Source organism: Hippoglossus stenolepis, chromosome 3, assembly GCF_022539355.2.
Source record: "Hippoglossus stenolepis isolate QCI-W04-F060 chromosome 3, HSTE1.2, whole genome shotgun sequence".
NCBI classification, from domain to species: Eukaryota; Metazoa; Chordata; class Actinopteri; order Pleuronectiformes; family Pleuronectidae; genus Hippoglossus; species Hippoglossus stenolepis.
The window spans coordinates 21,376,939-21,398,310 of NC_061485.1; the positions used below are offsets into that span (position 1 = coordinate 21,376,939).

The 21,372-nt window shown below is 39.7% G+C and overlaps 2 protein-coding genes across 2 annotated transcripts; both read right to left on the reverse strand.

The window, feature by feature from the left end:
* Positions 1-5,871: 5,871 nt before the first annotated feature.
* Positions 5,872-9,837, reverse strand: cd8b (cd8 beta). Its single transcript, XM_035153080.2, has 7 exons — positions 9,571-9,837; positions 8,030-8,380; positions 7,231-7,320; positions 6,912-7,001; positions 6,779-6,812; positions 6,619-6,665; positions 5,872-6,475 (listed from the first exon to the last, which is right to left on the reverse strand). Exons 1-6 carry the CDS (start codon positions 9,623-9,625, stop codon positions 6,647-6,649), a joined length of 639 nt encoding a protein of 212 aa, XP_035008971.1. The 5' UTR covers positions 9,626-9,837; the 3' UTR covers positions 5,872-6,475; positions 6,619-6,646.
* A 2,935-nt stretch (positions 9,838-12,772) lies between these two features.
* zmat1 (zinc finger matrin-type 1) lies at positions 12,773-19,731 on the reverse strand. Its single transcript, XM_035153079.1, has 7 exons — positions 19,576-19,731; positions 17,353-17,459; positions 17,164-17,247; positions 16,634-16,775; positions 16,187-16,480; positions 15,307-15,397; positions 12,773-14,236 (listed from the first exon to the last, which is right to left on the reverse strand). The coding sequence occupies exons 1-7, from the start codon at positions 19,712-19,714 to the stop codon at positions 13,252-13,254; spliced, it is 1,842 nt and encodes a 613-aa protein (XP_035008970.1). The 5' UTR covers positions 19,715-19,731; the 3' UTR covers positions 12,773-13,251.
* Positions 19,732-21,372: the final 1,641 nt, after the last annotated feature.

Here is a 21,372-nt window from a genome sequence, read left to right on the forward strand (position 1 = left end):
GGCCACTGGCACAGAAGTGCCACAGTGTGTAGGCTGAGAGAGGATGAGGGGCGCAAAGTGTACAACACAGAGAGCACATGTGTGTAGCAGCTCACTTAGCACAAATACAACCCTGTTGTGGGTGTGAAAAATCTTTTGAATTTGAATTTCAAGAAGAACAAATTTCAACAGACTCGTCTTTATACGCAGATGGAAGCAGGGACGTGTGAAGGCTCTTTAAGTAAGAAGCTTTGACCTTTCTCCCTCCTGTATGAGATGTGACGTATGTCTTTCATAATACTTTTAACACATTACCATATTCTTTCATATTCCCAACCTCAGTTTATTTTAATCTTAAATTGAATGATGCATTTTCGTAAGAACCTTTTTGTGTCATTCAGTTTGTGATCGTGCTCAAATGTCTTTGCCTTCACAGAAAGTATTTTGAGAACGTGTTCAGACTGATGAGGTGGTAATAACATTACTCTGACTGGCTGTTTACCGAAATCAAAAACAATTATTCCAGCGTAACACTGTGTTAAAGGTTCATTGTGTAAGATTTAGGTGAAAGGGATCTTTTGGCAGAAATTGAAAATAAAATAATCCTAATGATGTTTTCACAGTGTGTTTCATCTAAATTGTACAAATGGTTTTCTTTACATTACATTACATTACATTTCATTTAGCTGACGCTTTTATCCAAAGCGATTTACAATAAGTGCATTCAACCATGAGGGTACAAACCCAGAACAACAAGAATCAAGAAAGTACTATTTCTTCAAGAAAGCCAAACTACAAGTGCTACATGTAAAAGCAATATAAGTGCTACTAAAGGGCTACTTTTTTATTTTTATTTTTTTTATCCAAGGTAAAGTTGGAAGAGATGTAGACTTTCTGCTGTCCTGATGTCATTGTGGAGCTTGTTCCACCATTAAGGAGCCAGGAACCTTCTCTTTACCCTAGAACGGGCCCTTTATATTTGAATACTTTATATTTACATCGGGAGCGGGTCGTCTCTACGGAGGCCGCCATGTTTTTTAACAGTAGCCCAGACTGGACAAACTAAACACCTTTGAGTTTTTATGACCACTGAAGGCTTCCACAGGTTCTCTTTCATGTTCGGAAGGGGAGGATGAGGTGAGGGATATTCTGCTGCAATATACAACTTTGCCACTAGATGGCAGTGAATTCTACACTCTGAACCTTTAATGTGAAATAATATGTCACTGCAGGACCATCAAACGCTGACGTTTTGACATCTGATAAGAAAAACAGAGCTAATGGAAAATAACTCGTGACGTCAGTGGGTGGGTTGTGGTGGATGTTTGAATTCACACACAGAGCTCTGCAGCATTTTAATGTCTCATGTTTTCAGTGTAAAAAGGTCCTCAAACAGAGTCCTGAGGATTGAGGATCATCAGAGTATCTAGTTGAAAACTGTCGTAGAAATGCGCCTGTTCAAATCTTTGCACATTGACTCAATCAGACATTACATGGAATTTGCTCTATATCCTGTTCAACTGATTAAAATATATGTGTTCACATCATAGCCTGTGTATAAAGACGAACGACTCGACTCCGATATGAGAGCTGCTACTTGCCCATTTGAAACCACAATCTGAGTGATTGTCATGGGTTCAGTTTGTATTTAGGTCAACTCAGTTCAGCCTTCGTCTGCTTCGTCTGCTTCGTCTCTGTCTGCTTGTGTTCCTGATCGTATCCTGCTTTGTTTTTGATGAGCTGTTTGATTTTTACGTGTTTGTTTCCTTCTGGGCCTGCCCCTTGTTGTATTTTGCTCTCAATTAATTCAGTTTTTTCAGGTTGGATCTGCCTCGCTCCTGCTTTTGGTTCCACCTGCTCATCACACCCTGACAATCATGACGTTTCACCCCATTTTAAGAGTAATAAATAAGAAATGGAAAAAAAAACTTACCGTAAACATTTAGAACTTTCACAAACATCAGTGTAATAAGAACTACCTGAGATGACAGAAACCATCTTTGAGATACATTTATTTTAAGTTTACTTAGATTTTTTATTTGGGTCCATGTCCCATCATCTAACGGAGGAAGGGTTTATGATCATACTGCAGCCAGCCACCAGGTGGCAATTGAACAACTGGCGTCACTTTTGGGGAGTTGTCATGTCGTCCATTTTTACAGTCTAATAAGAGAAACTGTTTGTGCCAATTTGAAATTTTGAAAGAGCATCGGCCAACAGGAGAATATTCAGTCACTCACATGAAACACAAACACGCAGGCTTTTCGATTAGCAGCAAGATACAGTGGTGCCTTGGCTGTAAATTTATTTTCTAACCCTAAGAGGAAAGATGATAACACCAGAAACAAAACTCACCACCAATCAGTCCAGTAACATTGCTGAATATCAGCTTGTTGTGTTTATGTGCACACACATGTCAATGCTGCTGTCACAAGCTTTGCTTAAGGAATTCAAAGGAAAATTAAAAAATATGCCGGTGTGACTTGATTTAAACTCACTCACTCAGTGTGAAACCTGATCTAACAGTTGTGGGGAAGTGAAACTCTTGCGATCGACTGAGGGGAGAGAGAGAGCGACAGCAGCTGTGGCGCAACTCCGGGCCCGTCCTATTTCCTTTACAGTAATGGAAAGTAAAATGCAACAATTTGGTGATGGGCAACAATAACTGACATTTTGGCTCCAGTGGGCGATTTATCTGTTCCACTGGTGGGTGGAGAAACAGAGAAAGAGAGTTGAATAACAGAGAGAAGGAAACAACATTAACCAGCTGTACAAACGTCCTCTTCACCCCCTCACACAATTTCTTAAATGTTCGTTATCTTCTCAACTTAAGTTTGATTTGTGTTTTTCAAAACTTACCTTGATAGTTATTACAAATGAAACCATGATGGAAACCATGGTGGTTTCAGGTTTCTGCCTGATTTTCGGTAAGCAGGGGATTCTGTTGATGCTGTGTGTTAGAGGGGAGACCCAGTCAGAACGTCCTCGGTGAGCCCACCTCACCTTTCCATCCTCGGTTTCAGGTCTGAGTCACTCCAACACCTGCATGGGCTTCCCTGTCTTAGTCACACAGAGGGTATCCAACCTGAAACTCAAACCTGTGTGTGTGTGTGTGTGTGTGGCATGTAGTGGGTGACCAGAGAACGTCGGTGCGAGAGAACCCTTGTGTCGCACAGCTTGAAATTCAAAAGCAGACAGAAAGGACGTCCTTACATTCGGACAACAGCCTCTATAACATTAAGGCTTCTTCTTCACTTGTCACTGTTCTGTTGCTGGACCGGCAGTTTCAGGCATTGTGGGAAATGGAGTTGCAAGGGGGAAGTAACAACCGGGGTAAGTTCAGATGGAGAGCTCTGAAATGGAGGAATTGAACCCTTGCAGGTGCCTGAGCGCATGCAAGTGTTTGTTCATCATTTGTCACCAGGACTTCCTGTTGACACTGCATATGTAGGTTTGCAAATTCATTTTCATGTTTAAATTATAATTTTATTTTTGTCTCTTGTGAAAAAGGGGCGAAAATCAAATCTTGTATATTTCTATTCAGTTTACCAAATGTAAATGTAAATGTATACATAAATAAAGGGTATATAAAAAAGTGATTATATAGAGTTTATATCATAAACAGACTTTGATTGTTAAATTACATAAAGACTTACACTATCCTGTGAATATACATGAAGTTAAACAATCCTTTAAAGCATGAGCCTGCGTATTTGTTGTGTTGCAGATGTACCACTTTACATTTTCATATTTGAAATCAGAAATTCTATCTTTCAGTTTTGTCCTCGTATTTTGTGCATATTCTTGATTTAAACATAACAGCTTAAGATATAAACTCAACTGTATTTTCCTGATCAGTGATGTACGACATAAGTCTCTCATACGTAATATACTTTCTCATATATGAATATATATATCATCCAATCCTGAGAAAGTATTTTCAACATTAGAATAGAAAGAATAAAACAGTGGGGTTGTAGTAAATAGTACTTTAGTTCAACATCTGATTTACAGGCAGTTTTTTCTTTTGACAGTCTTCAGTTGAACTTGAGAAAGAAATTAAAGATATTTTTTTGAGAAACTATTTCTATCTAACTTAAACTATAGTCAGGTTAGTGTATGTTGATTACATTTTCAACATTCAACACTAAGATTACTACACATTAATGTATCTCTCTAAATGTTTAATACAATTGTAATACAATTTGACTATGATTATACTCAACACACAGTAGAGGAGCAGTTTGTTATATATAATTACTAAAAGAAAGTGCAGTATACAACTCACACATATGTTTTTTTATCAAATATCCTGGTCTGTATTTAATTTGTACTGTTTTTTTATTTTTACAATTATTTACACACCTTTGTAATTATAAATGAGTTCTCTGCACTCGATGATGCCTCGTGGATTCATTCATGACTCTTGGAACTGAGAAATGTGAAAAGATCTTCTGGAACATCTACAAAGAATGATGATAATGCAGTAACCAGTTTATTAGGTCAGCCTACACCTAAAAAGACTCAAATTAAACAGTCCCGCCATGAAGGCTTGACATTAGTTTTCTTTAAAGAGTTTGACGGCTGGTTCACGTGGCGCTGATGAACCATTGCGTTACACTGAGAGGTGTTTGAATTACTTTAATCACTCAATGAGTCAAACTGTAAAATTAGTAACTGGATCTAATCTTGGTCTGCTTTCCTTTAAATGTACATGTAGGGCAGGACACACACAACACTATTAAAGACTGAAGATATTTGATTTGATTTTAAAATAACAACGGTAGATACAAGAATCCATCAGGCATGTTCCTTCACTCTCCTTTAATTCAATGTAAGAAACTCACATCCATTAATAAAGATGCAGACATCCATTTGAAGATATGATGATGATGATGATGATGATGATGATGATGATGATGATGAAGATGTTTTACATCCAATAAAGCACACTACAAAAAGAAGTTGTCTTCAAGTTTTTTTTCATACAGTTTTCTCATGTCAAATGTGTCAGGCTCTCTGTCGTTCTCTGTCAGTGCCTGTGGTTGGGTCTGTGGTATTTTTGTGGTCTTTTTGTTTTTTGGAGGATGAGGAGCTCAAAGCTGAGCGAAGCGACAGCATCTCAGTGAAGACGGCTCTATCTCTCTCCAGCACACAGGAAAGGGTCGCGCACACACTCCCCGAGACCTGAAAAACCATCAGCTAGGTCGTTTCTTTACACTCCTCCATCGCACAGGTGTGTGTGTGTGTGTGAGAGAGAGAGAGAGAGAGAGAGAGAGAGAGAGAGAGAGAGAGAGAGAGACAGAAAGACAGAGAGAGAGCTAAAGACACACAGTTTGCAGTGAAATGACTTTGGGATTTAAGACTGTAACTTTGAGGATAATTGTTTCCATCACTGGGGGCAGATCAACAGAAACTGAATGTGATGCAAGTTTATACATCAAAAGTAGAGGAAGAAACTGAACCCTGTCACTCACCTACTCAACTTCCGCCTAACACAATATTGACGATGGAAGAACAAGAGTACGACACCCACTCCCAAACTTCTCTTTCTATTCTTTTCAAGCACAGAACTCTTTCACTTGTACGACACAACACAACAAACAATCGAAGTGTCGGACTTCTTAGTTACATTAGACAATAATGCACAAGTCATTGTTGTCATTGGAGACACAAACAGCATTCGATCTCTGAGCTGTACCTGTGTTATTATTTCTGCTGTTGCTGAAGTGCCCTTGAGCAAAGCACCAAAGCCCACAAAAAGTGTGATTTATTTATGGTTGACTATCTGTATATAGGAGACAGTGGATTGTTATAAAACAAAATGTTAAGTAGACAAAAGAAATAGCCCAATAACAATGTAATAAGTATAAAGAGAGACACAACTGTAAATGATTGGAAATATACAATTTTATTGATTTACTGATTTTATAGATGAATCTTCACAGAAATGACAACTTGAGCGAGTTGTTTTCGTCAAGATTGTTGTTTGAACACTTACACTTAAAACAATGTAAAATACAAAACAACAAAAATAAATAGCAAAGAAAGCAACAAGCAATTTCTATTGGAGCTGTCTTATGATCTACCTGCTTTTTGTGTGTAAATGAAAATATTCTGGGTAATCTACATAACACATTTGTGCCACAGAAAAGTACGGCTTTGAAGTGTCCCAACATTTATTTATAAAATTATAAAATAAAACATCACAAGCCTGTCATGATAAATGAATGGAATCTGCATATTCATTTTTACAGATGAACATTACAACACTTGGGTTGAATTCAAACTTGCTGGAGCTCTGTCTTGTAAAACATGCAGGAGAAAATAGTCGATGAATCACAATTTACATATATCACATATATCTGCTGCTAAAGTTACAGTCCGGGCGAACGTTTAATCTAACTGCACACGATGGGTTGTCGGCCGCAGAGCAGATCGGAATCACGGCCGTCATTCTCCACTGGACATCAGCTCAAATGAAGCTCGTCAGCCTCTGTAGAAACAGAAGCAAGTGTTAGTTTATATGAAAGATCTTAAATAATCGGACAGAATTAACAAACCTATGATTTACCTGAAAACATTTTATTACACATACAATAAGTCATTTATATAAAGAGATTAGCAAAATGAACATACTGTGAGTCTCAGCTGTAGATGCATTGCTTCAGGGCATCTGTCTCATCCTTAATGGAGCAAAACAAAACAAAGAAATACTTAAGTATAGTCAATGAGGTAGATTTTGCAGTTTCTAATCTATATTTATTTTTCATTATAAAGAAAAAATAATCACACTTACTTTACAAAGTTGTGGCGGCATTTCTTTGGAAGCCCTGTACGCAAGAAAGTGTTCAAATAAAATGAAACCCATAGATATACAAATATATATCGATATAATTTGAACTCTATAAACCATTTAGCCGTATACTCACGACTGAAGTAGTACAGTGTGCAGATGAGAGCCAGAGCCAGGCCCGCAGTGGCTCCGACCAACGGCCACAGAACCAGGTAGTCACAGCCATCTAGAGCAAACACACAATGTACACAGCAAGGTTTCCTTTAAATGAAGTAGTTTATTGCACTGTAGCCATGTGACATATAAGACATGACTTCTTCTGGAGCAGCACAGACGATTTAAACATGTAACCTCAGGCCTATGAACCCGAGCGATGACATACAACATACAGATTGTATGAACTGCCATCTACACAAGCTCTCATTTTCCTTCAAAGCAAATTCTAGATAACTCACCATGTGTAGGCTTCTTCTTAGGGCTACAGTGGCAGACGGACTTGACTGGAGGTTTGGGTTTTGGCTTTGGAGGTGCCGTTGGAGGGGTCTCTGTCAGATAACAACCATATAGACAGATGACAACTAAACAAACTGAAGCAAGACGGTAAGGAATCTTTTAAGGACCTAAAGAGATCTAGACATTTTCAACCTGTCCCTATTCGAGCACAAATCATACATTTTTCTGACCACAGCTTAAGGCACAAGTTCTTTCTACCAATACATCATGTATATTGCTTGCGTACGACTTGCATGTAAGTGTTGGGCCAGTGGGCAGTTTTTCTTCGCTCAAAGACATTCAAAATGAACTGTACATGTACATATACATTTTAGAAAGATGTCAGTTTTATCCCTCAAAACATAAATTTGGAGCGTCCAATTACTCAAAGAGTTTTGCCGCCGCACTCAGATCAGTGAGGCTACCTTGAAAACATAGCCTTTGGTCAGAACTAATAATTAAAGCAAAAGGATTAATAACCAGTGTCCAATAAGATCATTTTTTTGATTTGTTAGATTCACAAGGATAGTAGAAAGTGGAGAGTTAGGAAAGATAATAAGAGAGGGACGTGACAAACTGCATCTGTGCACGCCGCATCGTACCTGGTGCTACATAAATTCAAAATATTAATTGACAATAAGTGTTAAAATATTGTGTTTGATGTCATTCAGACTAAAAAGGCAGATATTTGTTTATGATTTTCATTCAAACTCGTGATATTTGCTGCTGTAAATGACGCTCTTGAAATGTCAGCGTACAAACCTCCCGGCCGAAGAACAGTCCCAGGCCTCCATGTATCTTGACCGCTCTTGTCCTTTAGGATGCAGGAATAAGTCCCTGCGTCCTCTGCCTTCACGCTGTCGATGCGCAGCACAAAGGCCGTATTCCCTCTCTTGCTGAGTTTAAACCGTGCCTGATCTACGTCAGCCCCAAAGTTAACACGCTCAGCATTGTTGCATTTGCCTAGGAACTGTAGGTCGCTGTGATGGGGAGTCCTGCGGAACCAGTAGACAGAGTCACAGGAGTTGATGCAGTTGCACTCAATATTCTCCTGAGTGGAGATCGCAGGATACAGAACTTTGACGGGTTCTTGTAGGAGAATCTGGCTCGAACCTAAGCAGCAGAAACAAAAGAAGGTTTGAGACACCTTTAGTCAACTCCTACAGCCTGAAATGAGAGTTTATGCCCTTTTATCATAAACAGTTTAGGCTTTCGAACGCTATAGCGCAGTCGAGGCCAAGCTCTAAAATCATGTATTGTCTTAAAATGGTTACTCAGTCATCTTTGGGGTTCAGAAACGTTTGTCAACAATGTGCATGTGCAGTCTCTCTAAGCAAAATTAAGAGTAATTGTAAAGTAAAAGCACAAAAAAGTGATTGTGCTTCAAGCCACGCAGAAAAACGCAACACAGAGACACTACAACTATCGCCCGTGTGACGAGACTGGAGATGAAGCCGGAGAGTGAAGAAATCTCTTGTCTATATTTTAAACTTGTGAAGGTGACATTTTAAACTGGCTTTACGAGAAGACTGCTTTAGCATTTATGCAATGTTTAAGGGATGGCTTCATTGGAAGAGCTGTTTCAAGTCAGGTGTGTAGGTTTACGCCTGTTGCAATGACCCGTCTTATGAAATGTCTAAAGGTAAGAAAGGCTGCCTGTGTGTGGGGAAAGGTTAAGACTCCCTGAACTGATTATCTTGTCCTTGTCAACATATATGAAATTTACGAACTGCGTGGCGTTCAAGAATTCAACAAACAGATGTTATATTTATCGAATGAGTCTGACTTTACAAAACACCTCGTTTAAAGGCTTTGATACAGCGACAATGTATAAGAATATAAATGAAAGATATAAAATGAACCTTGCCGCAGAGCACCAACAGGGTCATGACTGTAACTTTAATCCTCACTGTGCATTTTGCATCTTTGTACTAATCAATTAATTTACGTATTAACTGCATCAGTCATGTGTCGTATAGTATAAATCCTAAGATAGAAAAAATGAGGTAACCTGCACGGCAGTTTGGCGATTACAGTTTTCACAATTAAATCAAAGGCTGCTGGGTCGGCTGGTTCAAACTGTCCAATGCAAGAGATGGATCCTTCAAAACTGATTTCATCTTTCAGCCCAAACTATTAGGACTAGAAATGCTTTAGACATAATTTAGGTTAAACGTGAAATACTTTTCTGATGGAGGAGACATCAACACATCCCTCGCTACAGGCCCCTGACCGAGTGATGATGTCGACAATGATGGAGCCTTACAAGCAAACGCAGATATTTAGAAATACCATGGTCCTACCTGCTGTCCACAGAGAAACAGTCAACAGAGTCCATGCCAGCGGCAGCGTGGTCATCTTGTCTTGTCGCAAGTTGGTGTGTGTGTACGCGTGTTTATGTGTTGAGTGGTAGCCGAGGGAAACTGCTGATACTTTCTTTTCCTGCTTATCTATCTGTCAGAGAAGATGGGAGGAACTGAGCAGACAGGGCCCTGTGAGTCGTCAAGGTGAAACCCCAGTGTGACGCACTCAGGGCCTATCAGAGTGGGTCACACAGCAGCACTGCTGAAAAGACCACTTACACTGAAGCGTGTGTAAAACACAACAGACAGCAGGGGAACATGATTCCAGCATTAACCAGACGCTGATCATCTGATGCTGACGTTTGTGTCCAACAGTTGTTTTCACCTCAGAGAGGCAGGTTGTTAATGGAGAAACATTCAGCTCTACATAATAATGATGTAGTGTCTCATGGATGATGACAAAGAGATGAAAAGATGGAGATGTTCACAGCTGACATGAGACCACATATCAAGCAATATAAAAGTAGTTTGTTCACTTGCAGCAGTTTGCAGCACTGTGGTCTCTGCCCAGGTGCATGACCTAGAGCTCAGCGGAGTCCCACATATGGCAGCTTCACGCCGCGCTGCAGAGCACGGATAGGGAATACCAGTGTACGGAGCTTAAACTTTAGGCAGGAGCTGGAAACAAGGGGTCAATAGTATAAATGATGTATGTTATGTTGGTGGGTGTGTATAGTAACTTCAGTTATTTCTCTTAAACTGCGGGAATGAAGACACGTTTCTTACATGTGCACGCTATCTTGCAAAAATAAACCGTATAAATGCTGCATCCTCTGTGAAAAGGTTCATTTTTATTCAGCTGCATCAGGATAAACTGCACTAGTGTCAGTATCAGTGAATAAATAAAGTGAAATCATTCATTAATTATTTCAACAGATTGAATGTTTTCAGTTATTTTAATGAGCAGAATGTGTTGATATTAAGTAGGACGTTTTAACTTAGTTTATATTCTAAAGAAACGGCCCTCTGAATTTCCTCTTGATCCTTTTCTTTCTTTGTCATGTGAATGTTAAATCATTGTCAGTTTGGATCAATCTGACATAGTTCAAAATAATTAAATGCAAATATCCACTTTTCATTAATAAAGTAGATCCTTTGAAGACCAGACGAAAACTATGAAAAAGTGAAAACGCAGGGGCTGGTTGGCGTTCAAGTTGGATGTCATCTGGCACTCACACATACAGTATGACAGGTTCAGTTTGTTATGTAACTAATGAGTCAGTAAGGGTCTCAGCTACCAATTATTTACAGCATTGATTGATTTGTGTATCAATTGTTTAATGGCTCAGTCTTTAAAATGTCAAAAAAAGTGTAAGATTTCCCTTTGCAATCCTCAAAAGCCTCAGGGATTTTCTTTAAATAGACTTTACTTTGCCAAATATCCGCCAAAGGTACTTCACTTGTGACAGAAAAACTGAAAATCTATACGTTTCAAACATTGGAAACAATGAAGGACACAGGATTTTTGCTCGTCTATTCATGTAACAACCCCAAATTACAAGACAGACTCAGAGAGATTCTGTGTTCATGAGCGGTTTTGACTCCAGTACATTATGAAGACCCAAGGAACCGCAGGATGTTTCATTGTAATTTATATCTGACTTAAAAAACACACTTAAAATGCTTTTGCCCATTTTAGACTGGTATTTCATACACAGAACTCAGACTGATAAAGCTAAACGTGTGTGTGTGTGTTTAAGGTTAGGGTGTATAACGGTCTGGTGGGGGTCTTAAAATGAGAGGATGTGGGCACCATATCGCTCTACGGGGGTCGAGGCCCCGAGCGGCACAGGGAACAAGACCACAGGATTCTTTGAAAACAGGAGATCTCAGGGGGCCTCAGACGGAGCTGCTCTTTACACATCGCTCTGCTACAAAGCCTTTGTAGCTCTCTGTGCGCCGACACTTCAATTCAAAGGCAAATCTTGTTCTCATTTTTATTCTCTCCTGCTGTCATCAGCCAATTCTGTAAAAGTTTAGTTCAGGTCCATGTCATTGCAAAAGTCACACATCTAGGAGTGTGTGTTGTTCTCATCAACAGTGATTCAAACCTCAAGTCTTTGCCACAGCAGCGTTTCATCATCTTCATCAACTTTCGTCATTTACATTTGCTTTCAACACGTGTATTGAGCTGTGATCAAACTTTAATTCAAGTCTTTTCAACAATTATTTCGCTTTTAAATATACTTTAAAGCAGATTTTTCACTTGGAATCCTGTGAAACACTAATCAGTTTTTCCAACAAGTAAATACTGCGCACCAATCTGCTCCAAGGCTCCTGACCCAATAAAAATAGTCCTTATACTGAGCCTTCAACTGACCTCTGGAATCTCATGGCCTGTTAAGAGCATGTACCGCCAGCTTCTTATGCCACCTGCGTTTAGAGTAGTTTGACCACCAGCTCAGTGTGAAGTCTTGTCAAAGTCCATAATGCCTTCAAACTTGTTCCTTGAAAAGTCTTTAGCAAAATAAAACCAACCATCTAGTTCATACAGCTGACTACAGTAGAAAGCTATATATCATGTATTGGAAAGGATTTTGCAATGTTGTCCACAAACGACCCTGTTAATAGTTCGAAGAAATATAGACTCAAAAACAGAGTCATGCGGGCTGAATTGTTTTATGGGGAATAAGTACGTAGATCAGACAGATGCTCGGCCAGTCCGGGTATTTATATTTTAGACACGTCGGAAACTTTCTTCCGAAGGAATCAAGAAGTGAAACATTTTAAATTTGGATTAACGTAAATAATTGTGTCTCTTTTCAGGCACCTTTAACTATTGAAAACTGTTTCTGTTCAGTTCATCACAGATTGCACCTGAACACGAATTCTGAAGTTTGTAAAGAGCTGTCCTCATTTGAACTATTGCACCTGTCTGACCCCAAACACTTTATGTGCTATTCACATGTGCAATGGGGGTGTCACACATGCACACAGAATGCACTGTAGACTGGGGCGATGCCTCCACACCCTCCTGTTTGTTTAAAACAGTGTTGTGGTGTTGCAGTGAATGTACAAAGTGCTCAAGACTTGTTGTATCATATCATTAACATTATATTCAGTTAGCCTTGTTTGTGTCTTTCTGAAGTGCAAGCAGACATTACTACACAAGAAATGAAATGACTTGAACTTCCAACATCTGTGGGCTTCTATTTGCTTTACTGCTGCGTTAAAGCTCAACAGCGCCAACCACAGGCTGCTAGAGGGAACACAATCAAACACAGCCTTGGGAGGAGCAGATACACAAACATAGTATAAAATAATGAAGTGTTAATCATTAGGTCAAGATGACTGATTGATGATTCTAAAAAAATAGGCAAGAAAATAAGAGTTCATAAATATGACAGCCATTATCTGAGGTTGACTGTGCACATTAATTTACTGAAATATATTAATAAGTGCCATAGTGAAAAAATAAAGTTATCACAGCTGAGCTATGTGTAATGTAAAACCTGCAAACACAATGAAAGAACAATTAATTTGTGTGTATGAGTTAACACAGCTATGGAGAACAACACGTTCCCTGCAGATGGTGACATTTGCTTTGTTAACTCCTGTCAACATGAGTTTAATAAATGTATTAATACATTTTCAAAATCCTGCTCATACTTCAGAGGAGTTCTAACAGCCCAGGATGGAGTCGTCCCACAGCTTCTCCTCTTCCGTCCTAGTGTCTTCTCTCTCTTTCGTTTTCTTCTTCTCTTTCCTGTATTTGGGTTTGGCGGATTCATCCTGCTCCCCCTCCTCCTCTTCAACATTAATTTCAGCCTGAATATGCACTTCAGTGTATTTTGTATTGTCCATCTCTTCTGGCTTTACGTTGTCCATCGCCCCATCTCCTCCCTCCCCCTCGCAGTTCTCATCCGGTTTTTTTTTGTCTTTTCGTCTCCTCTTGCCGTGTTTCTTTAGCTTTTTTCTCCTCCTCTCTTGCTCCCACTCTCCAGATTCCTCCCGCTTTCTCATAATTTTCTCATTGTCTCGTTCCTTCCTCTGCGATTTTCCCTGCCTCTCCTCTTTGTCGAATTCCTCATCTCTGGCTCTCCGCCCTCTCTCCTTCTTGGATCTTCTAATCTTCCTTTTTTCTCTCCGCTTGTATTCGCTGTCATCACTGTCACTCATGCTGCTGCTATCAGAAGAGGAGGAAGAGGAAGAGGAAGATGATGAGGTAGTGTACGAGGAGGAGCTGGACTGCTTTCTTCGCCTCCTTCTTTTCATGAGCCGACTGGTTAACTGTGGAGAGCCTGGGAGGACTGGAGGAGGGCAGTTGTAGTCCCAGTTGTGAGGAGGCCAGCGAGGGCCCTGATATGGAGGATGCCGCCCTTCAGCTGGGTAGTAACTACTAGGGCGGGAATGATGAGGGTCAGAGGTGGGAGTAAGGCTAGGCATAGGTTTGTTTAGTTCTATGATATGTCTCTTATCAAACACTACCTTTACTCCCTCTTCTTCTTCCTCATCCTCCATTTGTGTGTCACCCTGAGGTTGGACTCGATCATTCTTGGGAGTAATTCCACGAGCTTTCTGAGCCTGAATGTAATCCGTCAGTTCATCTGCAAACGTGCCGTAGACTTTCTGTTGGGATTTGCACAGGTCGGTGACCTTCTTCTCCCTGTTGAAGAGCATGTGAACAGTAATTAAGATGCTGGTCAGTCTGGTGATCTGTTGATATCACACTAAAGTGATTGTTAACCATAGACACCAGAAAAACAAACCTACAGAAATGTAACTTTATGAACTTATCAACTTCTTCAGGTTAAATTAACATGTCAAACAATTCCTTACTTACACAACCAGCAGACTGTGCAATAAGGCCATCCTGTGAGGTTGTATGTAGGATAAAAGCAGAGAAAGTCTGCATACGGAATACTGGAGGAATTCTGGAGACCTTCTTCATCAGGCTGGTGGTAATTGTCACATAGAGTTTGCTATATTCAGGGTTAAGACGATGTTATGTCCTTTCTCAGGCTGCTTTTCTAAACCCAATTGTGAGTAGCTGCTTTCAAACATGCACTGAACTCTGGATTATCTCCAGGTCAAAATGTCCAGGTGCAGACAATTTCCTGAGTTTCTTCTGCTGGCCCTCGGGTATAAACTCTGGATAATGCCCAGAGGGAGCCAATGTGAAAAAAGAAAAAGTATAGAAATATCTCAGGATGAAAAAGAGGTGCGAAACAAGTAGAGGACACCGCTTTTGATGATAATGCTGATGTTCAGTTAACAATGCAATGTGATCTCGGCAGTGGAATTTATGTTATGTCCTGCCTCCTGCGTCACGCCTCAATTGAACGCGTCTGACCGTAGAATCTCCTGCTACTTTCTTCATATGTGAAAAGGCAAATAGACAAAGTCTGGACCCAATTGTTGGGACATTTTCCTGTTGATGTATGAAAACAGCTTATGTAAGACAGCCAGGGGACTCAGCCACAAAGCTGGTTAAAAACCAACACATACAGTGGGGCTGAAAAGTCTGAGACCACTGCCCCAATACAAAGTGGTCTTAGACTTTTGGAGCCTACTATAAGCTAGCGCAGAAGTCTAGCCTAATAAAACTAGGCTTTAATGTCAACAAAGTTCTACAAAGGCAAGTTGAAGTGTGGTGTAGGAGAGGCGAAATTTATTATAAAATGAAGACACAGTGATAATGACCATGGTCTTTTGTCTGAACATTCATGCCCTTACCTAAACTGGTGCTTGTTTCCATGAACGTGTGCCTGATACATCTCCAAAGAGTTAAACTGCAGACTACACGTCTGACACATCAGGGAGTTGGCTGCGGACAGAGAGCCAACATCGTGTTATTATCTAAGAGAGACACAATATGACTAAGTAAATCATGTCAACGCCAGTTTATTGTTATGGAGCTAACACCTAACAGTCTCCTCCGATGGAATCAAATCTTCATGGCAGACTGGGACATTGTAAATATCAGTGTTATTTTTAGAAAGCTTGGAAAATACATGGGGTTTCTCTTCACTGTCTGTGCAGCTCCCCCCTATTAATGAGGTTATGATTTTACCCCTGTCTGTTGGTTCGTTTGTAAGCAAGATTACACAAAAAAATGTAATGGATTACCATAAAATGTGGTGAAAGGATGTTTGGTGATTTTGGTACGGATCTGGATCAGGGGGCAGATACAGGAATATTTTTTCCACTTTCTTTAACATTGTGAGACAGGGCTTTTATTTTTACATTTACGCCAATTTGCCAGGGAATAATTAATGGATCTTAATTAAAAAATCTGCCATGTTTAGTGAACTGATATCTATGAGTGTGTGAAATGTGGTGCACCTTGATTGAATTTCAGGGGACTGTTGCGCCTCGGCGGAGATATGTGATCAACTAAGTGCCATTATAATTGTTACTTTTTCCTTTTATCTTCATTTATATGCTTGTTTGGGCTGCTGTGCTGTTGCCAGCTTCTACTTATGTTATTTATTGTGTACAAGGACACTTTGTGCATATAGTGTCTAAAAATATTAAATGCATTCTTTTAATTCAATATTGCCTCTTAAAATACATGTAAAATCACGTGTGGCTAAACTTAATTGTCCTGCTTTACCTTGTTGGACATCGTCTCCCAGCTGTTTGATCATCTCCTGTTTGGCCTGATTTCTCTGGTGTTTGCGTCCATTGTAGTGTTGCAGAGCCATTTGAGGGTTGTTGAAGGAAGCTGCACACAGAGGGCAGTACCTGTTCGGGTCCTTCAGATCAACCTCTGAGCTGGGGGTAGTTGTGGTGGCTGCTGGGGCCTCATGATGCTCCACACCCCCCTCTGGGGGTGACTTCTGATCAGCATTTTCAGCATCGTGAGTCAGCCTTGGTAAAGTACACACGTCTGTGTACTTGTGCAAGACTAGAATGAGAAATTTCCCATTTAAATCAATGTGTGTTTTGTTTTGAAATTAGGCAAAACTTCAGTTGAATCACACCAGAAACAATATTTACAGTTTATCTGTCAATATTAAAATTCAAATAGTCTACAATCAGTTTCCATCACACAACCTACAATTTCCTGGGGGCTGGAGACCTTGTTTTCGGAGATTTTTTGCATGGATTTTGCCTTCATAGTGAGACTTGGCCACCAAGTGGGAACTAAACACCATGTTACACAGCTCACAGAAACGGTCCTTATCAGAAGGCATGGTCCGCTGCAAAAGAGCAGGCACAAGAACAGGCTGAATATGCTTCCTGGCACAAAATGTTTAAAGTAGTAAACAAGCTATCAAGACATCTCAGATCAGTTTCACCAATTTATATGGTTTGCAGTGTTTTTTGATTTTGTTATGTTGTATCCTTATGATAAAATTATTTTACTAAAAATGTCCACTCAGTATAATGCAATCACACGAAAACAGAATTAAAGAGTTAAAACTGAAATATCCACTGACACAAGTATACAGAGCCTTTAGTCAGTCTTCTTCAGTTTTGCATGACAAACCTGGATTTTAACAAGGTTGGATTTTCTGTCATTCTTCTCGACAGGCTCTGCATTCCTTCCTATATATAAAATGTGTAAGAATGAAAGTGAGCACTGACCTGGGGAACTGTCGACTCTTTGTGTAACTTCTCAGCTCTCTTGGTCTGCAGGTACACCTTGAGTTTCTGAGCATGTTTCTTTCCCTGCAGTTGGGGGATACAGGAGATGATATTCATATTAATGGTCTGAGCTCCTGAGGTGAAAATAAAGTGAAAATGGACAAAAGGTGAATGGGAAGCTGCACACACCTCGTAGTGGGACAGTCGCTGAGATTCAAATAGCAGCACAGCCTCACACACATGGCAGTAGTCATCATTGAGGAGGCCCTTTAGTAGCTCCTCTTCATCCTTGTCTCCTGGAGGGGAGAGCAAAGTGGGAAATTATTTATGAAAAAAGAAAATGGCCTATTAAATCATTTCAACAGAAAAGGGTTAAAACTTCAATTTCACAGACTTCTAGATAATGCAAACCTGTATTTAGAAAATAGTTGTAGATTAAAAACAATCTGACTTTTGCTCCATATTAGATGATTTGGATCAATCACGGATTAATTTTTATTTTTGGAATAAAAAATGAAATGCTAATTTGTACATTTTTTGTTGTATGAGTGACTTAAGATTGCATCCGACATTCATTATTAAGAAAGACAGCACAAAACAATGGCGAGAAAAACCAGCATTTCCTGCAAAACATGCTTTAATAACAACTTCCTGTTCAATGGAAAATGCTGTTACCTATCTTATATTTTTAAAGTGTACAGAATTTCACATTGATTCAAGATGCATCCTCAGGACGCATTTAAAGAAAGACATTATCCATCGTAAAAGAGCATATGTTATATTTACGATAAGAGTTCTTCGGAACAGCTGTGAACTACGAGCTCCTTTCATCATTACATTATACCAAACACCCAATCTGCTGTAAAAATTACAAATTTAAATATTCTTGTTTAACATTAACCTCTCAAACACTTGCAGCATATATAATGAATGCCTCATTCTGCGTGTTCAATACCAGATGCATGTTTATTGTTCACTGTACTGAACCTTTGAGTGCATGAAGAGGTCAAGCACTTTGGCCGGGCTGCATCAATACAGTGGATCACGCTCTGCATACTTTCACACAATTATTCAGCACTCACAAGTTTCTGACTTCCTGCAACAACACTGTGTGGGAACGACTCATGACAGCTCAATTGTTTGTGAAGAAGCAATCTGTGAAATGTGAGATTCATTTTGAGAGCTAAGAAAATAAATCAATAAGAGCCTGGCGTATAACTTCACACTTCATCATAATTTCCACATGACATGGTTTGGTGCATGATTTGATATGGTATGCTGTAATCATAGGATATAACTGATCAATGCTGTTATGACTGGTGGTCATATTGATTTATTATTTAAATGTTTGTCAGTGCTTCAACTGCAATTACTTTTCTTCTATTTATGCACTTTTTACAAAATTAGGATTTATGTTTAAGACGATCCGCTGCAAGTGAATAAATCATTAATAGCTGCTGTATTTATCAGTGCTGAAAATGACCATCGCAGCTCTGTCAGGTGTGAAACTGACACTGGAGTTAATTTCCAATTTTTTCGCCATTTCCTAAAATAAGGCATTTCTCTGTGTCTTAGTAAAAATTATATTCAAAGCTCCATAACATTGGGACGGCCAAAAGTATACCCGTGTGTACAGGCTGATGGATTCTGCCTGAAATAGTCATGTCTGCTGATACATGTCAAATATAGTACTTACCAAATGAAAATCACAGTAGAAGTTAACAAGAGAACAGAAAGTGTAGCTGCTGTATCTCAAATCATGTTTCAAACCTTTAAATAGGAGCAAATGTGTCCAAGTCACACCCTCATCTTGAAAGTAATGTTATCCCACTACTGGGTAAGGCCCCAGAGTGTGGCTGATTCTGATGAATGACAACTGATGAGGGTGTGAGAGCCTCCAAACTACCTGCCTACCAGAACCAAATCTGTTTAAACAGAACTAGTCATAGCACTTAACTAGTACTAAGCTATCATGTATTGGCAGAGGGGTGATAAGTCAATGTCACCCACTGACAAGTATGTATTCGATGGCCTCCGCTCTGAAAACCTGTTACATCCCCAACCAGAGAGGCTGAACTACCAGTAAGAGGCAGTAGTTTAAATGGTCAGAAAGGCTTTCTGTGTTGGGGGACCGACAGCCACTTGCAGAGCCCTGTGAAGACGAGCAGCCCCTGACTCTGTGTGGAGGCACGATCGGGCTGCACTGAGGACCAACAGGGTCCCGGTTCTACACAATGAGAAACTCCCAGCGTTTCAGTTAGCGTCTAACAGCTAGCACTAGCGGGTTTAGCTAAGGAGCTAGCTCACTCGGGCTGCGGAGCTGGCTAGCCGGTTAGCTAAAGGCGCTAACGTTGGCTCGGCGGTTACAACGCCACACGGTTGAATTGAATTTTCACATTCAACAAAACTCACCTTGAACCTGGGAACTATCTAGTTTAGTGTTTATTACTTTGTCAGCATCTATCACAGAAGCCGCGTTAGGGAAACTAGTTGTGTTATTTAGAGCGTCTGATTTCGCTAGCTGCGGAGAACAGACACTTCTGTCGTCCATCTTTTTTCTCTGGTAGTTCAGAGCGTGCGGAGTGACGTCACTTCTTCTTCGATGGTTTTTATTTTTACATCCAGGATGTTGCTGCACGGCCTCCGCCAGTTTTTATTCTCCCTCATTTTGAGAAGGAATGTTGTTGTCTCGTTTGCTTTGAAGACATCATATCAAGCTGTGCCCTGGTGTATTTCAAATATTTGTAATTCAAATATTCTTTCAGCAAAAGTTAAATCTTTTCAAATTGTGAAGAAAACGTTAATGATATAGTTTGAAGAGTGCTTAAAAAAACAAACCCATCAATGAATAGATGAATAGATCAATTTCTGTTGAACGGTGGTCTCCCCCTGTTAAAAACCAAACCATTTCTAATATGCTTAAAGGTTTCATCTGTGAGATTTTATTTTTCTTGATCATAGGACAAGATGGTGAAAATGTGTTTGAAGGTCTTTGTTAAGGTATCTGTGCCTCATTCCTGGGCGAGCAACTAACTAACAAGGTGTCACTTGGAGGTGGGGACACTCAAACATAAATCATCAGAAGTAGTGCACCAGATGATTTGAAAAATGCTTGATATTATATTTTGTGCCTAAGTTACTGAGCTAAAACACAGAAACTCTGAACTTTCAGCCTCCATAGACGTGGCCTTGGTTGACAAATATGTTTGACTAAGAGTAATTAGATATATTTCTCAGAGCAAACCGCAGCATTGCTCCTATTTCCTCTTTTCTTTTTTGCTCCTGTTTGGACCCACAGTGACCCATCGCACACCCTTTCTGTGACCCCGCTGACCCCTCAGTCAGGGCCAACTCAGGGGCATCTGGTAGAGGAGGAATGTTTACAGAGTTTTAGATGCAGAACCGGTTCTGACTCAGGAAGTGACGCAAGGCTGTGGACTCAGTTGATCTGCCAGCTCAGGCACTGGATTGGTTCAAAGCTAGATGACTCCAAGATGTGTCACCCACAATGAGATGTGATCCTCTTAGAACCTATTTAAAGCAAGATGCTATGTATTGTTTCACATTATATGCTTTATTTACCCAAAGTATTTTTTGGAACAGCCGTAAACTACAAGCTCCTTCCTTTTATTTATTTATTTCAAACACCCAAATTGCTGCGATCTGAAATATACACATTCAACACTTATCTCTTAAACACTTGTAAGAAAGTGACACCTGATGCATGTTTATTGTTCACTGTACTGAACCTTTGAGTGCATGAAGCAATCAACCACTTTGACCTGGCTGCATCAATACAGTGGATCATGCTCTGCTCATTTTCACTTTTCACACAAATATTTAGCACTCACATATTTCTAACACCCTGAAAAGTAGTGTGTGAAAACACCACTCATAGCAATTCAACACAGTTTAAGCAAAGATTTGTTTGTGAAATGTATGAGTTTCATTCAAATAAATAAATAATAATTTGTAATCGTTTTTTCGTTAGTTTTTCCCCTCTGAAATGTAAAAGTACTGTCACAATGAATGAGTTTGCCAACATTTTTAGTTATTCTATTGCCAAGTATTTTCCTCCATCACTAGAATGATGAAAAGCAATTGTGTTTTAAGCTTATCCTCTTCCTCATACAAACATCAAACAGCCCGAGGAAGATTATTGTCCTCTTTTTGCACCATGTAAAACAAATAAGTTGGATTATTTCATGC

What these genes read in the sequence shown, in the direction of transcription:
- zmat1 (XM_035153079.1), bottom strand. Translation starts at nt 19,714, where the DNA reads ATGGACGACAGAAGTGTCTGTTCTCCGCAGCTAGCGAAATCAGACGCT. An exon ending in AGATAGTTCCCAGGTTCAAG is followed by an intron (nt 17,460 to 19,575) that starts GTGAGTTTTGTT and finishes TCTCCCCTCCAG; the next exon opens with GAGACAAGGATGAAGAGGAG. An exon ending in AGCGACTGTCCCACTACGAG is followed by an intron (nt 17,248 to 17,352) that starts GTGTGTGCAGCT and finishes CCCCAACTGCAG; the next exon opens with GGAAAGAAACATGCTCAGAA.
- cd8b (XM_035153080.2), bottom strand. Translation starts at nt 9,625, where the DNA reads ATGACCACGCTGCCGCTGGCATGGACTCTGTTGACTGTTTCTCTGTGG. An exon ending in TGTTTCTCTGTGGACAGCAG is followed by an intron (nt 8,381 to 9,570) that starts GTAGGACCATGG and finishes TCTGCTGCTTAG; the next exon opens with GTTCGAGCCAGATTCTCCTA. An exon ending in CACACTGTACTACTTCAGTC is followed by an intron (nt 6,813 to 6,911) that starts GTGAGTATACGG and finishes TCTTGCGTACAG; the next exon opens with GGCTTCCAAAGAAATGCCGC.